General features: G+C 41.1%; 1 protein-coding gene across 3 annotated transcripts in view; it reads left to right on the top strand.

Moving 5' to 3' along the window:
* Positions 1 to 8398, top strand: part of LOC104841982 (ubiquinol-cytochrome-c reductase complex assembly factor 1) — a 49184-nt gene extending 40786 nt beyond the window's left edge. For 2 of the 3 annotated variants that reach the window (XM_010584033.1, XM_010584035.1), the window contains 3 exons: positions 2963 to 3040; positions 4490 to 4603; positions 7281 to 8398. In XM_010584033.1, the coding sequence (XP_010582335.1) occupies positions 2963 to 3040; positions 4490 to 4603; positions 7281 to 7415 (327 nt within the window). In that variant the 3' untranslated portion in view covers positions 7416 to 8398. Of the gene's footprint in view, positions 1 to 2962; positions 4160 to 4489; positions 4604 to 7280 lie in introns of those variants that run through there. The other variant, XR_775417.1, reaches the window with a different exon arrangement.
* The last annotated feature ends 8330 nt before the right edge of the window (positions 8399 to 16728 follow it).

Raw genomic sequence — 16728 nt, forward strand, 5'->3', positions numbered from 1 at the left:
AAACTGTGCCCATACATAAGATATTTTTATACATGTCCAGCATATACAATAAAGCAGTGTGCTCTTACTTTCCTAGAAAATTTGTTAGAATACAAAACCTTAACTGAGACTTGATATTATGAATTGTCTGATACAGCAGTAAGCCTCAGCAGTTGGCTGTTGAATGATGCATGTTGAACTCACTGAAGCCGAAGATAAGGTTTCTTACTGCAATATAATAATGAAAATGCAGTAGTTGTATGCTGTAGTTATCTTGCAGGCAGAATGTGGGATCATGGAGTCTTTCAATGAAAAGTTGTGACATGTAGTAGGAAGATGGGTTAGCTGTACATTTCCTTTTTTTAAGGGTCTTTTAAATGTGAGAGATGTACCAAAAATGCATTCCTTGTCTTGAACTAAGATAGTTCTGTGTGTCAGCTTAGGTGATAGTATCTACATTTATTCTGGTGACAGCTCCGCAATGGGTTGTTCCAAAGAAGGCAAAGGAGCTAAGTCTCTAGAAGAGGTCCAGATGTTACTAATTTTTTTCTTGTTATTAGCAGTTGCTCACTTGGAATTGTCTAGCAGTTTTTCTTCTTAATAACAAACTGTGGAAGAGTCAGCAGAATCATGACCAACCAGATCATGAAACTTGCCAGTGGTAAGAACGTGTACAAGCTTAAAAAGAGGAAGAGTTTCCAACAAATGCTGATTTCGATTTACTCATTTTTCTTGTTTTATAAAGAAGGATTTTTTTCTACAATGTTTGTACTTAACCAGTGCTGGTTGTATGCTTCAGAAACTGCAATATTCCTTTAAATGTAATTTTATCACCTAAGATACTGCTTCATCCCCAATGTCATATTTTATATTTTAAACTGTTTGTCTTTTAAGATGTATTTATTGCCATGTTTGTTTAACTTGGTTATCTCCTTCATCAATCTATTTCTTGCTAACTTAAAGCTGCTGCTCTTTGTTTTTAGTATAGAAAGCTGCTTCCCTAGGGATGTATAGTCCAGGACTTGTCTCTGTAATGGGACTATTTGTTTTCTTTGCCCCTTGCAGTTGCCTGCTGTAACATTTGTAGTATGTGTTAAGTAATCCTTGAGGTAACATTTTTATTATGTCATAAAAAGTGCGTGGCAAATATATAATAACTCATGGAATTTGTTTGTTTAAAATGGAAGGATAATTTATTGAGTGTGTTACATGAGACCTGCTCCCCCTTATTAGAGCTGTAGAAGTGCAGCTTATTTAGAAGTATGTTCTATTGAGAAAAACCACGATCTCTGACATGCATAGAAAGTTTGAGCGTGGTTGGGTAGAAATGACATCATAGTTTATGTACTCAATAAAAATTTAATTAAGTCATTACAGAAGTTGCAGTCATCATTTAACCCTCTGATTTCTTATGTTTAGTTCTTTTTTTAAACATTCAGTAATAACCAGTCTCCAAATCTTGATAGCCTATAAAATATCTGCATGAAATTTAATAGTTTATATTAATGGAAAAATATGAGTAACTGACATAAAAGGAATTTTCCTTGTGTTTGCACTATGTGCATTTCTATAAAAATCAACAGATGAAAAAAGATAGTGGTTTAATGGAAGACTATTTGAACTGGAAATTTGCTAGCATGGCAAAAATTAATTCATATTTTGATAGAAAAGCTGTTGCGTAATTACCAAGGTGAGTACTCTTAAGGATACTAAGACAGTATTTAGGACATGTGGTTCACACAGTCATAAGTGTGATAAGCTGTACATCAAAGACAGCAGTGCTTATTCTGTAGCAGAACTGATGTCCTACCCTATATTCCTGTTTGCAATTTCTTTTTTGTAAAACCCGTCTCCAAGTTGCAGTCTCATACATAAGTGTTCTGCTAGTATGCAGGTATGAAGATAATTATTCTTGTCATTTATACTTAAGTTGTATGCAAGATCTGTAGAAAAATGCTTAGTATCTCTTAGATCTATCATGAGGGCCAATACAAAGAAGAAGCTTTACTAATTGAAGTGTAGCTTAGCCCTCAGGAGAGGAACTGTTCATTAAATAATTTTGTTGATAGAAGTAAAAAGTACAGGCAAAAGGAATAGACAGTTTATATGAGGGAGATGCACACAAGGTATTTCAGCCATTACTCTGGACCTAGCAGTTGATGTCTTTTGGTTCTGTCTTAAGCTCATATGGGGTCAGTTCTGCAAGTCAGTGAGTGGCTTAGGCCAAACCAGCAAATACTTAAGCAACTGTTAAATTTAGTTAAAAGTTGGTGTGGAACTTGGACTGAGTCACACTTACAGCATAGGGGGAAGTAGCTGGATCATCACAAACTCTGAAAGAAATGTAGTCATAGTCAAAAACTAGTAAGTCTGAGCTTCTAGTGCGATGCTGTAGAAACAGAATTCATGTGATTCCTGAATGAGAAAGTCAATACTGACAAGTAATTAAGGAGTAGCAGTAGGGATGGTGCCTGTGTCTTTAGCATTACATTACTTTTACTGTAATAGCAAGTCCGATTCTGGAGTCCACACTTTAGAAAAAAAGTTGAAAAACCTCTGAGTTTCTGAAAGACCTGAGTGAATGAATCAAGGTCTGGAAAACCTGCTTAATAGTTAAAATACAGAGGAGTCTTCATTATCTTAGCCTATGCTGCCACTGAAAGGACAGCCTGGCCTGCACTCTTCCCCAGCTGCATTTTTTCTCCACTCTTGTAGCTATATGTCAGCACTGTTGGGTGGATTTTTCTGCCATTCATATATTCTGAGTAACAGTGACTTTCATTTGTGTACAGAATGAGTGGAACTGTATCTCATGTTGTTTTAAAATGTTTGACTGCACTGACATGGTTACTTACAGCCAAGTCCTAACCTATGTGGGTCAAGGCATTGTTTCTTCTTTGCCTACTCTAAGTGAAACTGATAATATTTTCTCATCACCTCCTCTTTAGAGCCTATACAGATGGTTTTCTGGTTTATTTTTCAGATTAATTCTGTTGTTCTAAAGGAAGATCTGAGAAGTATGGTAGAAAATTTCTATGCAGCTCTATTTGGATATGATGAGGTAAGATGGATTTTTTCAGGGAATGTGCAAGAACAAGTAGACCATCTAATTCATGAACACAGAGTACTCCAGATGGGTAAAGCATTTGCTGTACATATCTTTGGAGAAATGTTACATTATGGAAGCAGGCTTCTTAGTTATTGCAATCATCTTATGCCTTGAATTAAAGTGCTTTTAAGAAAAAAGAAAGCACACAGCATATTGATTTAAACCATGGGACATGGAAGGAGGGAAGTTCTTTGTACTGCTTCACTGTCACTGCTTGACTATCAGTAAATCCTCCCTCTGAATCCCATTGTACTCCTCTATACTTTGAAAGCAAAGAGAGTGTTTATAGGGAGTCTATGTGAAAGGCTATTTATAGGAAGTATTTAATAATATGGGGATGCAAAAGCGCCACTGTGCACAAGTGTCTGCAGGACTTTCAAGAAGAAAATACAACTACATCATCTCTTTTAGCAGTTGTTTTTTTTCTCCAGTGGGTGTTCCTCTTCAGATGCTCTTCTTATTCACATGGTGATACTATTTTTTTTCACGGTGATTTGCATTATTAATATCTTGTAAATGTAAACTTCATAGACTTGTGAACAGTGTTATGCATGCAAGTCTTTAGTCTAGTTTTAAGTATAGCCAGGATGTGTCTGCCTATGTCTGTCTTTTTTTTTTTTTCTTTTCTCTTTCTGTTGACACTCTTTTTAGAGACAATATGTCTAGTTAAATTAAAAACAAATGTGGACCTTTTTTATTTGTAACTGAATATTTTGAAGTCCTCTCTTGCCTTTGGCAAATGTGTCAGCAGAAGGCAGGAGTTATGAGACTATGGTGATAATACCACGTAATCTAAAAAGACAATAAAAGTGGGAGAGAATTTAGATGAAAAGCACTCATGGATGTGATTCTTATATAAGCCAAATTTAGTATTAGATTTAACTGGAAAAATCTAGATAGTTCTTGATGACGAGTTCTCTCTTTTTCATTTAGAATGAAAAATAGAAAAAGCAAAGCAAAATAGCAAAGTCCTGACTACATTTCTGCAACATTGTATTAAATATACTTTAATTTTTCTTTTCCAAGTGTCATGGGCTTCCCACAATTCTGTGAGGTGTTGCTGTCTTCTCTGTAAGGCCAAAATTTTTATGGTAAAGATTTTGTGACATAGAAATGCAATTATTGGCTCCTACATTAGGAATACCCTGACCCTTTTTTTTTTTTTCAAAATTAACTTGCTGGAATATTTGTTACAAGCTGTTCTGTAAATTAATTTAAGACCAGATTTGTTTTTCTGTTCTAGGAAAGAGTGATGTTGATGCCTTTTCATATGTACAGTCCATAGCAGCTGTGGACTTTGAGACAGCTAATATTGTCAGTTGCCAAGTAGAGTAATGTGGTTGTCTTGTGTTCAGACCCCCTTCACATGCAGTTTTTAATCTCCCTTTATACTTCCTTTAGGGAATTTTGTCTGATGATCATGTCCTGGCAGCAGCTCTTTGGAGAAACCTTTTTAATAGGAACTGTGAGGACCCTCGGCATCTGGAATTACTCGTAGAATATGTGCGTAAACAGGTATGTTACAGCTCATAGTGTGACTTCTCTTCATTCTCTTGTTTAGAATATTAAATATTTATTTTTATTGCTTGCATACTATGTAGCTCAGTTCTCATAACTGATTTTTATATTCAGTGATTATTTCTAAGGAGAAAAAGGTAAAAATATAAAAACTGGCTGATATTTATTGTAGTTTGATGAAAAATGGCTGCAGAGAAATTCATGGAACATTGAACGCAATCCTGCTCATCTTTTTCTGGACCTATGCTATGGAGGGGCTTGACAAAATGTGCCAGAATTGGGCTGCAACTTGTTGTAGAATTATAATTGATGTTGCGGAGTTGGGATCCTCTTCATAATGAAACAGCATGCAGAGCTTGAAAGTCCTCTGATGATCTTTGTGGGAAAGAAGTAAAAGGTTTTGTTTTCCAGAATTATTTCTGTTTCAGTTATTACCTGGAGGAAACAATGCCAAGTATTGTTTGTCCTCTCAACCCTTAGGAGGTTTGTGAACCAGTTTTCTAGGAAATCTTGGTAGGATATAGTCCAGGTAGATACCAAAGGCAGAAAAGGGGTTAGAGAGGTTCTGGAGGAAGAGTGTAGGCTGTTGGACAAGGAACTGAAGACCAGAACCTCCACAACAGCATTCTCTGTAATGTTTCCAATGCTATATTCAAGACCAGATAGAGATTTGGAGAGACAGTATTTCAGTGTGTGTCTGAGAAAATGGTATGGGAAGTAAAGGGCTGAACTTTGTAAGGGACTGAGGATGCTTTTGGAATGCTAGAAGGCTTTTCAGGGGGGTCAGACAATTTAATGCTTAAGGTTGCTGATGCTTAACATCAGTGAGGTTGTAGGAAAGTTTAAAACGGAAGGTTGGCAGGGAGCAAACACATACAAAAAATATGTTATTTGGGACAATTTGCTGCCAAGTGGGGAATTTGTTGCACTTCTATATATTCAAGCAAAGGATAGGACAGAAGCTATCAGCAGTTGAGTAGGGAAACAGTGATCACACAGATAAATGGGGCACATAGGGGAAGAATCAGCACAGCTTCTGTGAAGACAAGTCATTCCTGCAGACAACTCTAAAGTGGTGCACTTCAGAAAAACGGTCCCAGCTTTACATGTATATTGATGAGCTCTAAAGTGTCTGTTACCACACAGGAATGAGTCCTTGAGATTATAATTGTATTATCAAAATGTCGGCTCAGCACTCTAGTGTTTAAAAAAAAAAGAAAAACAAATGCTCAGAACTACCAGGGAAGGAATAGAGAATAAAATAGTGTTGTCATGCCACTTTTTAAATCCATGGTACCCTTGTGATCTTGAAAAATGTGTATGGTTTGGGTTCCAACCATCAAGAAAGATAAAAACTGAACTGAAGAAGGCTCAGAGAAGAGCGGTAAGGATGACATGAAACAACTCCTTTAATAGCAATGAGTGGGATTCCCTGCCTGAAAAACAGCTGAGAAAAGATTATGAGACAGCTCTGAGAAATCTTGAAGGCATATGAAAGGTGAGCAAGGAAAGGCTGCTCATTGATAAAAGAGCATGGGGACATAATGTTGCCACAGGTTGTTTGGGATGCCGCAATTGCACGCGAGTTCCAAAGCCACTGGCAAGGATTATGGAAGAGAAATCTGTCCAGGGCTATTAAATCCACAACAACCACTTCAGGCTCAAAATTCCCGAACTAACAAATTTTGAGAGGGCGGGAAAATAAACAAGGACAATAACATTGTATGCATGCATTGTACTTAACTCCTCCTGGGGAATCTGCTGCTGATGATTGTCAGAAACAGGTTATTGTGCTTAGGTGGCTCTTTGGTCTGACCCTCTGTGGCCATTGGTGTATTCCTTACTCTGTTGAGAAACTCCTTGTGAAATTATCTTTTGTTTCCAGTAAGCATTGTGTACAAGGTCTTTCCCACAATTTCTTGCTGATCCTGTCTTTAACAGTGGCTATTAGTGGATACCAGAGAAGAATATAGTAACAGGGCAAGCATGTGTACTATTTCCCTGGTCAACTCTCCTAGCAATCTGTTCACAGACTTCCTGAGCCAGAGGTGGTGTTTTTGTCTTTTACTGACCCTTGATGGACTTTTTTTTTTAACCCTAAGTTGTGTGACAAGGTGGTTTTTTTAATTTATTTTGCTTATGTTGCACCTTAAAATTTCATTTGATCCCAAATATTTCTTGTATTGTGAGAATGAGTGTTCATTCCATGTCCATCTGCTCCAGCTCATGTGCTTTTATATTATAAAACTCAGGTGTTCCCTGCTGGTCAGGCTTTTTTTCTGTAGCAAAACGCCTTGGTCTGTGCAAAACCACTTTTATGAGAGCACTCCATGCAGATGATGGTACTAACAGTGTGACTGCCGGGAAGATAAAATGACTCATGTTAGCTTTGCATGGCTCTTCTTTGTCCTGTTGCCAAACTTTCAGAAGAAGCGTTAGCTAAGGTGTTAGTAGAAAACCTTAAGCAGTTAACTCCAGTGGATCTGCAGATACTTACCTCCTAGCCTTTCCATGAAGCTTAAGCAGTTGTAAATTATCTTTTTAGGTCTACCTCACACAAATGGCAAAGTATGCTAAAATCTCCCTATTCTGCTTTTTTTCTGGAAAGCAACATAGCTCTTGAGGAACTTGGATGGGTGATGGGACACCTTGCACTAACATCCTGTCCTTGCAGGTGCAGCACCTGGACGCGCTGAGTGGGGAGGACCTGCTGCTGACTGGCGAGGTGAGCTGGCGGCCGCTTGTGGAGAGCAATGCCCGCAGCATCCTCAAGCCCCTTTCCCCTGTTTACAATGATGAAGGACTCTGAGAATGCCAACGCCTGACATTTCTATCAATTTGTCAGATCAGCTTGGGAAGCAAGCCTGAAATTGAACTGAGCTGAGGCTGTGGGGTCAGGAAGGAAAATCTGCTGTTGAAAAGAAAATATTTAATTAGACACACTGTCTGTGGTGCCTCAGTAGCAAACTGGACAGCCATACTCTTCTGAATATTCACCCGCAAATAAATGCTAGTTGGTTTGAGAACCTCTGGCCTTTTTATGGCACTGAGTGATCCTTGCTGACAAATTGAAAGACCTGCCTTCTGTCTTTAGGAAACCAGATATTTTACCATGACTTAGAGTTATCTCAAGAAGACATTTCTGTCCTTTGCCTCATTTGGAGAGCTGCTACATGGAGACACAATGGTGTTCCTCTGCTCACTGACTGGTTGTGAATGCAACTCTGAGCTTTGCATATTAGATGTTAATGTATTTTAAAAGCCTGATATCAAGATGGAATGGTCCATTTTAGCTTTAGTGGAGTTAAGAATTGCTTTAACAGATTTTGAAGGGTTTTCTGTGAAAATCCTTTTTAGGAACTCTGCTCTGTTGCACAAGGATGGGATGATGCAAAGAATAATGCACGGTCCCCAGTAATCCTCTATGATTCTATCCATCTTAATGAGAATAAAGTCCAAAACTTTGCTAGGCTGTCACTAAAAGCTGCCTCAGAGTATTTGGTCTTTAGGTCTGCCTTGCTGATATTTCATACTCTTTTTAGAGTTGTGATCTAAGAATTTCTCTATGAAAAGAACATCCCTCTTTCTGTCCATGGCTCTTAATGGGACAGGACTATGCTATCCTCCATCCCCCAAAGCAGTGGTCCAGGGCTTTTTAACAAGACCTGTCAACCCCAGTGAACACTTTATGTGGCTGTGCAGACAAACACATATGCTAACATAGTAGTTATGGGAGCAAGAGCTCCACTGATTAAATCAGCTGAGGCTGTGGTGTACTGTGTAGGTGGATGGTTCACCAGGCTATTTCCAGGTCAGTGACAATAATAGTTTTCATTTCTCCCCTGTCTAAAATCCTAGTCAATAATAAATGTCAGTCTGGCTAAAATTGATGTGTATGTGTTTTCTGTGCCATGCGTGCTTGTGATAAAAATAAGCCGTATAATGTCAGGACTTACTCCTAATGAAACTGTTAAACAAAAGTTGAAGGTAATAATCCTCGATTTGTGAAATTAATCCTTAAATTGTGAATCCTTAATGTGGTGAAAGTGTGACTGTGCCTGGCTGTGACTATTCTTGCCTTTGAAGTTGCTTTCTTTGTATTGTGTGTTTTGGGGAATATTTGACATCCCTTCTCTGTATAAAGAGCAATGGGATGCAGAATATAGGCTCCCAAACACTGGCTTGCTATTTTTTTTTTTTTTTAATCTTCTCTTAGGGAACCTTCTGTGTATAAAAGAGGCATTTTGTTGTTTTTTTTCCAAGGCGAACTTCCTCAGTTTAACTTGTTATAAAATGAGTCATGTAAAGAAACCCTCTATGTGTGAGGTGTATCCCTTCTCTGTGAAAATACAGACCAAACAACTTGCTTGCAGTTTATTTAAGATGCTTTTGTTGAAAGCTGAGCTAAGCAGAGAAACCTCTTATGTGTGAAGTATTATACAGTGTGTGTGAGATAATAACACCTTGTAATTCATTACAGCTGGGTTGTATTTACATAAAAGAAGGCTGAGCTGTGTAGGAATTTGCTGATTAATTTATTTTTAATGAGAGTGAAGTATACCAAGTACCAAAATAAACTTTACTTTGTGTATCTTACTGCTCCTGAAATAGGTGGAAAAATTAATGATAGATATTTTGGCTCAAAGCTACATACATTAATTCATATACAAAACAGTCATTTAAACTTTAACCCCTTTCCTCCTATGTAATTTAAACCTGGATTCATGTTATCCATGCCATGGGAACACGGGACTGGGAGTATACCACCATGCAACCTGGTGCTGTACACAGGTCAGAGATTGTGTAGTGTCTGTGGTGCTGATGCTGTGAAGCTATAAAGCTAGTAGAATTCATGGGACCCTTAGTCTGGAGGTGACAATGCCTTTTGTACTCTGAATATGGGAGAGCCATGTGGTCAAAACTGAAACCTTTCCTATGTTTATGGGTAGGAGGCTCCAGAAATCATGGTGCCAGATTGTGGTCATTGGCATCTGCTTTTGCACTTTTTATTAATATGAGAATAAAGACCTATAGTCATGGCTCTCTGCTTGTTCCATGAAATGCCTTCAACCACCCTGCTGTTACAGAGCTGAGCCAGCAGTCAGGGTGTGTTTTGGACAGAAGTGTGTGGGGCCTGTTGAGAGAATAAGGCAGAAACTGTCTATGAATTAAAAGGGTAATCTGTTAGAGAGGAAAAATACACTGGAGGCTATGTAGGACAAGAGAAGACTTTGCTTCCCAGCCGTTAGTTACCTGGAGACAGGATTTGTATGTGGAATATGACCCCTCTTACTCTTGAGAGGTGCATGCCTATAGACTAGAAACATGCTATATAAGATATCTTTGCAACCAGAATTTAGAGTCCTTGAGAGAGAATACATTTCCAGTAGCAAAATCTGCACCTTGCAAGCATTACAGCAGCAACGATTAGCAGTTAAAAGTGATTCCTATGTACAGTACTGCTTCAAGTGCAGCAGAACGTGGGGTTTTTAACCAAACATTGTAAAGCCCATCTTTTTCCATTTTTGAGGTTTTGCAGAGGAAATGATTGAAGGTATTTTGCTTATGGACAGTTCTTTGTTTATGCTTCTGGGTTTTTTTTTAAAGTGGTCTCAGAGCATCAGCTTGGGGACACTTACTGTATTTTAAGTGAATATATGCATGCACATTTCTTCTGTAAGGAGCCACGTTGGGCACTTTATCGTCCAACCTGATCTCCTATCTCAAATATGGAATTTGGACATCACTTATTCCAAAGAACTTGTTCCACCAACTTTCCCAGGTGTCTTAAAATCAAGAGACATGAGCCTCTAGGAAGCACTCATTATTTCAGCTAGATCTTGGCTTTCTTGTTTCTGTGAGCAGAAAAGAAGGGCTAGTGCTCAATGTCTTCCCTTCCTTCTCTGCTGCTTTGCACCAGTGTGAGAGTAGGTGCATGTTTTGCCCACAGGGTCAAACTTGGGAAGTCTCTTGCTTCAGACTGATATTCTGAGACATTTTGGATGGGGGCGGGAGTCATCTGATACCCTTCCATGCCTGCTCTGTATTTTAGGTGGTTAAATGTTATTCTGTGTCATCTCGGCTTCTGTGTTCACACTGCCTTTTGGTATTTATATCTAACGGTTTTCTTCTGCTTCTTTAAACAGCTAAAGTGCTAAGAGCACAGGCATCCTTGATGATCTCCACATTTCCTGTACTGTCCAGGTGCCTAAGCCCTGTTAAAGTGCAGTTACCACTTCCCAGATTTCTGACTCCTATCCTCACCTTCCACAAAGTGAAGTTTTTAGTCATGCTTCTGCCACACCAAGCCCTTGGGTCAGAATTGCTGCTCCTGACATAGCAGTTGGACTTAACCACTGACCTGTCTCACGTACTCTGCCTTTGGCTTGGCAAATATGGTAAGCAGAAACTGGAGACTGAATAAGAGCAAATTTTTCCACCAAAGCTTTAAATTAAATGAATGTAGAGTAGATGAAGACTAGCAAAGCCATGGGAGGGTAAGCATCAGCTGGGAGGGGATGGTGACTGGTTCTGCAAGCATGGTGCCTGTGATGTATGCCACTGCATGACACCACTTTGAGGAGCAGTGAGAGCCATACCGTACCCTGTGACCCACTGTCATTTTTCCACACTCTCCTACTTCCAAAACCCTGCAGAGGAGGTCCTCCTTCAGAAAGCAAATCTTCGTAGACCTGGTACAGTCTACTTGTAGCCTTTCTGTGGGACCAGTTTAATCCTGAGCATGTAGCAAAGGTTTTTTGCATCCCAGAGATGTGCTGAAGTACTGCTTGAGCATTTGGAGAAGCTTGCTGATCCCCTCTACAGGTATGCTGAACAATTCATTGTCCGTCTTGAGCTCCAAAATTGGACTGTGTGTGCTTTCTTCCAGGAAGATGGAAATACCAGTGTTGGAAGTCGTAAATGTTTACGTTAATACCTAGAAATTACTGAGTGTCTTTCTAACTCTTCTGCTAATAGAGTTGTGCCACAAATACAGCAGTCATCTGTTGTGGTGTTCTCCAGCTTCTCAGACCCCAGTGCAGATGTTTGGTTGTGGTCTTTGTCTAGTACATGGGTTTTTTTGGATGATGCTGGTAGCAGCTAATTTCTTAGTAGACACCCCCCTATATAGGCTCCTGCCCTCCCCATCTTAATCTTTATATTTGCCCTGCTTTGTCTGATCTCTGTTGTCTTCTTGTATAATAAACTCTAATCAAGACTTTTTTTTGCTCTTTTCTCTACAAGATACTGTGATAAACCTGTGCCCTGTTCTTTCTGCTGAACAGTGCTGCATCAGGCTTGACTGGGCCCTTAGTGTCCCAAGGCTAGATTAACACCTCTTCCAGCACTCTGGGTGATGGTACTTCTACCACTCTGCAGCATGCTTTAGGGAGCAATATCTCCATCTTTTGGGGATATTGTGTTTGCACAACCTGGCCCTCAGTGCTGTCTTGTCTTTTCCTGAAGGTCTGAGAAGACAAGGAGAGGGCAGAGCAGCCTAGGGAAGTTGGCAAGGACCCAGGAAAGACCCTGAGGCTCAACATGAGTAGGTGGTAGGCTCTGCGGCTTAGACAATTGTACTGTGCTTGTGAAGTATCCACCTCTCTTCTCTGCCTGCAAAGGGAGTATCACCCACTGGTGCTGTGAGCTGCCTGGCCTCCTGCACTATGATGGGCCAGTTGCGTATTAATAGTCTTATGATCCTTCCCAGACTCCTCTGGTGAGCTCTTTTTACCGCTGCCCTTTCTTCAGGTGTTTAGGGCTGTCCTATGCATCCTACATGTGTTCTTTCTGAAGTTGCTGAACACGTTGAGGGAGTACTTGTTTTGCTTACAGTCATTCAACCTGCTTAACAGCTTGCTCTGCTCATTTGTGGGACAGAAGAGACATTTGGGCCTCATCCTTCCACTGGGAATGCGGAGCAGGAGCTCACGTGAGCATGATTCCACCTTCTGCTGTTGTGTTGCAGTGGCTGCTCCAGATGTGTTGTGCTGGGAGCAGCCAGGGAGTTTAGATCAAGTGGCAACAGAGCTGCTTGAGGGACCTGGGGCAGACTAGTGTAACCAATTTCCTGCATGCAAGTGCAGGAACCAGAAATGTCTACTGTCCTATTCTTACTGTCTTGTGCAGATGTGTTCACATAGGAGGACCCTGCAACGTGTTGCTGAGACTGGATCCTGTTGGTGTTGGCGTACTACTGCAGCTCTCCAGGAGGTAAGAGCTGCTTCATGCTTATTTAGTAAGCAAGGAGTCTTGCACATGCAAAGCCTTCATTAATGATTATGTCACTGACTAAAAGAATGAGCTGGGCTCATTCGTTCCTCATCCCACCTGCCAGCCTCCTGGGCTGCTCCACATCCTGCCAAAGCCAGGCATATTAGGAGGATTTGCTCATTGTCCCACATCCTTCCCTTCATGCCCTCTTCCTGCTGGTAACTAGACTCACTGATGTTACAATGCCCAACTCTGTTTCTGTGTATTTCCTTTGGAAGGGGAGAAGGAAGAGGTGTCTGGAAGTGCTGTTTCACACATTAAGTACAGGGCAGCAGCCTTAGGGAAGAGGCACACTGTGGTCCTTCTCATGACAGCTGTGAATCGGCACCCTGAGCAGCTCAGGTCTGGACCTTGAAGGGCCACCAGAGTGACTCCATGGCCACACATTGGCTTCCCTACATGGCACATGGGTGGTAGGGATCTCAGAGCAGCAACTGGAAAGAACCTATATGCTGGGTACATCACTGAGCAGGGAGCCAGCAGAGGAGGTAGGGTTGTCTATCTTCCCTGCCATCACTAGTGGTTAGATCATTTGGCCTATAGCTGGTAACTGGTGTCCAGTGCCCTCCTTCAGCTGAGTGTGTGCAAAGCTGTCTCTCCCCTGATTTGGAAGAGTCTTAACATACAAATGGAAAATTGAAACAAGGAATTCATGTGCTGCCACTGTGTTTAGAAGAATGATTCTGTAATGCCATGGTCAGGAACCTCAGACAAAAAACTGGGACACTTGACTTTGCACTGCTCTGTCTGTGACTTCAGTGCTGACACAGATCTCAGTGCGGTAAATAAAATTTGGACTTTTCTCCTCTAGCTGTGCTTGCTGTTTACATCTGGCCAGTGAATTCTGCACAGTGGAACATTGCTATGCAGATGCTTTCCAGGAATGCCTATAGATAAGTGTGTTTGAGCACCGTGGTATTTTGTGGTGGAAGATGTAGATTTTGGTCTTAAATAGAGGGTGGAAAAAAGCAAATCTGGCTTCTCATGTTCCTGGATGAGTGCTCTCTGGGAACTGTACTATCGTGAAACAAGTTGGCAGACTCTCTTCCATTTGTGCTTGAAGAGAAAGCAGCAGGTACATTTTGTGGAAAGCCCAGGCAACGTGTTCATGTTTGGTGAGATCCGAGAACATCTGCAGTGGGACACAAGAATGAAGTTTTGCCTTATGCTTGGATCCTGACTGAGCTCAGGTAGCAGCCAGAGTATAGCTGCCTAGAGACATTGACTTGGAAGTGGGACTTGGTGTGTGTGTTTAGCCACAGGGAATTTTCCCCTTGTCTTTCTCTGGTGATTGCAGAAGGTGTGTAGAAAACATCTCCAGATAAGATCCTTCCTTTTAGCTGGCAAAAATTGGCTTATGTGATTCCCATGTCCTGTGTTGGCCAATCAGTCTGTGGAGCGCCAGTTATAGACATTTATCTCTTCACCAGACAGCAGGGACAGGATACCTCTCATTTAATTTTGGATGTCTGCATGGTAAACCTCTGTCACTGACTGGCAGCCAGAGCTCTCCTGCTCAGTGGAGAGAGATAAGCACTTTCACAGCACATTTCATCTGACCTCTGCTGCAGGGTGAGGTAACTGGCTCCCGAGAAATCTCTGCCTCTCCCCACCAAAATTGAAGAAGCCCAGCCTGACAAGCTTGGCTGGAGATGTTTACATTGTATGTGCTTTCATGTGCTGAGGTCCATGAGAAATTACTGGAGGAAGAGTAGATCGTTACCAAACACCAGCTGGAAACAGTAGAAATCCCTTTACAGAATCAGCAGCTGTTGTTTATCTAGCAGAAAACACACATTCGATGACTTTTTTTAAAATTCATGCTCTCTTCAGCTCTTTAGGAAGGCTGATGTTACCCTTCTTTTATGTTATCACCAAGGTGACATTATCACCCTGGCAAAGCAGCTTCAGAAAAAGGCCCATCATGTTATAGCCCCTTCCCTTTGTTTTTTTTCCCCAAACTTCCTTACATTGTGTTTGGCTCTTCACCTCACATTTTAAGTAAATGTTATTCTTTAAGCTGCTCTAACACTTATTTACACCTGTGTCGTGGTTTAACCCCAGCCAGCAACTAGGCACCATGCAGCCGCTCACTTGCTCCCCCCCACCCAGTGGGATGGGGGAGAAAATCGGGAAAAGAAGTAAAACTCCTGGGTTGAGATAAGAACGGTTTAATAGAACAGAAAAGAAGAAACTAATAATGATAACACTAATAAAATGACAACAGTAATAATAAAAGGATTGGAATGTACAAATGATGCACAGTGCAATTGCTCACCACCTGCTGACTGACACCCAGCTAGTCCCCTCCCCCACTCCCCCAGTTTATATATGAGATGTGACATCACATGGTATGGAATACTCCGTTGGCCACTTTGGGTCAGCTGCCCTGGTTGTGTCCTGTGCCAGCTTCTTGTGCCCCTCCAGCTTGCTCGCTGGCTGGGCATGAGAAGCTGAAAAATCCTTGACTTTAGACTAAACACTACTTAGCAACAACTGAAAACATCAGTGTTATCAACATTGTTCACATACTGAACTCAAAACATAGCACTGTACTAGGTACTAGGAAGACAATTAACTCTATCCCAGCTGAAACCAGGACACCTGTAACACTTCTATGCCAGCAGCTTTATTTTAATTTTGTCCCATATCTGTTGTCTATGGCTGCTAACTCTGCACCTGCTTGCTGCATTGCAGCACAGCTCTGGCAGGCAACTTAAATTTTCGATTAAATATACCTTTGCTTCTGTTCTTATAGTTTGCACAGTCCTGGTAAGAGTTCATTCTGACTTCAGGGATCTAAAGACTAGACAGCTTAATCTAAACTAATCATCCCATTCCAGCTGTAGTCCTTGGAGAGAGAGAGACCCTTGGGGACATGATTCATCCCAGCTGGCTTAGAACTTAGTGTATGAATGTGCTGGTTCACACTTAGGCATGGCTGTCTCTCTCCATTGACTGTAGCCTGGTGATTATTAGAAAGCAGACATTTAGCTTTTAGACCATTTAGCCTGGATGAATTTAATCTACAGGGTTTTGTAACTTGTAGATAAAAGGCTAGCTGATGAGATCAACTATCCAGCCAGTTCTTCATTCTCTGCTTAGCCTCTGTGGGGTTCAGTAGCTCCAGGGTAAGTGAGCTGAATGGGGTGGAGGGGTTCGGCATTGCAGTCTCAGGGCTCCTGTGTGCCTCCTGCACAATTTTTCATCTACTGCATTGTGTTCTGGGTGGTGCATTCCTAACACAGCTTTTTAAATCACATATTAATGTCTGCCTGTATTGTTTCTCCAAAAATAGCTCTGTGATGCTTTTGGGAAGCTGGAGTTAACTAATCCCAAAATACACAGCATGTGGACAGTATCATCATTCACATAGCACCAGACTCCTAAGTTTGAATGTCCCTTCCTTGAAGGATTTCCAGGGAGATGCTAAAAGACCACAAGAGCTATTGCTCTTGTAACCTGTGGTATCTAATGACATGAGCTGTGCTAAGATTCCAGTTGTGCTTCATACAAACACTGTGACCCTGTGATACCAAAAGAGATGGTGTTTTGGCTTCTCTGACGGGTGCCAGCCTAGCAGACAGAGCCTGAGCTCCCAGGAAATGGTAAGGAGAAGCATTAGCAATGGTTCAGGGATGAATAAGTTTCTTGGCCGAGTCTGATTACCTATTTGGGATATTTGTATTTCATTATAACTGACACTGAGAAGCATGTTTGATTTGGAACAAATTTCAAGCAGGAACAAGTTTCAGCATCTGCATTTCCACTGTGAGCACAATGAGGGAGAAAACAGGTTAGAGCCTGCTTGGCCAAGGGTGGGGACCTCTCGGTAGGGGAGGCCAGTA

The sequence above is a fragment of the Haliaeetus leucocephalus genome, unplaced genomic scaffold (assembly GCF_000737465.1).
Source record: "Haliaeetus leucocephalus isolate CR32 unplaced genomic scaffold, Haliaeetus_leucocephalus-4.0 Scaffold933, whole genome shotgun sequence".
Lineage (NCBI taxonomy): Eukaryota > Metazoa > Chordata > Aves > Accipitriformes > Accipitridae > Haliaeetus > Haliaeetus leucocephalus.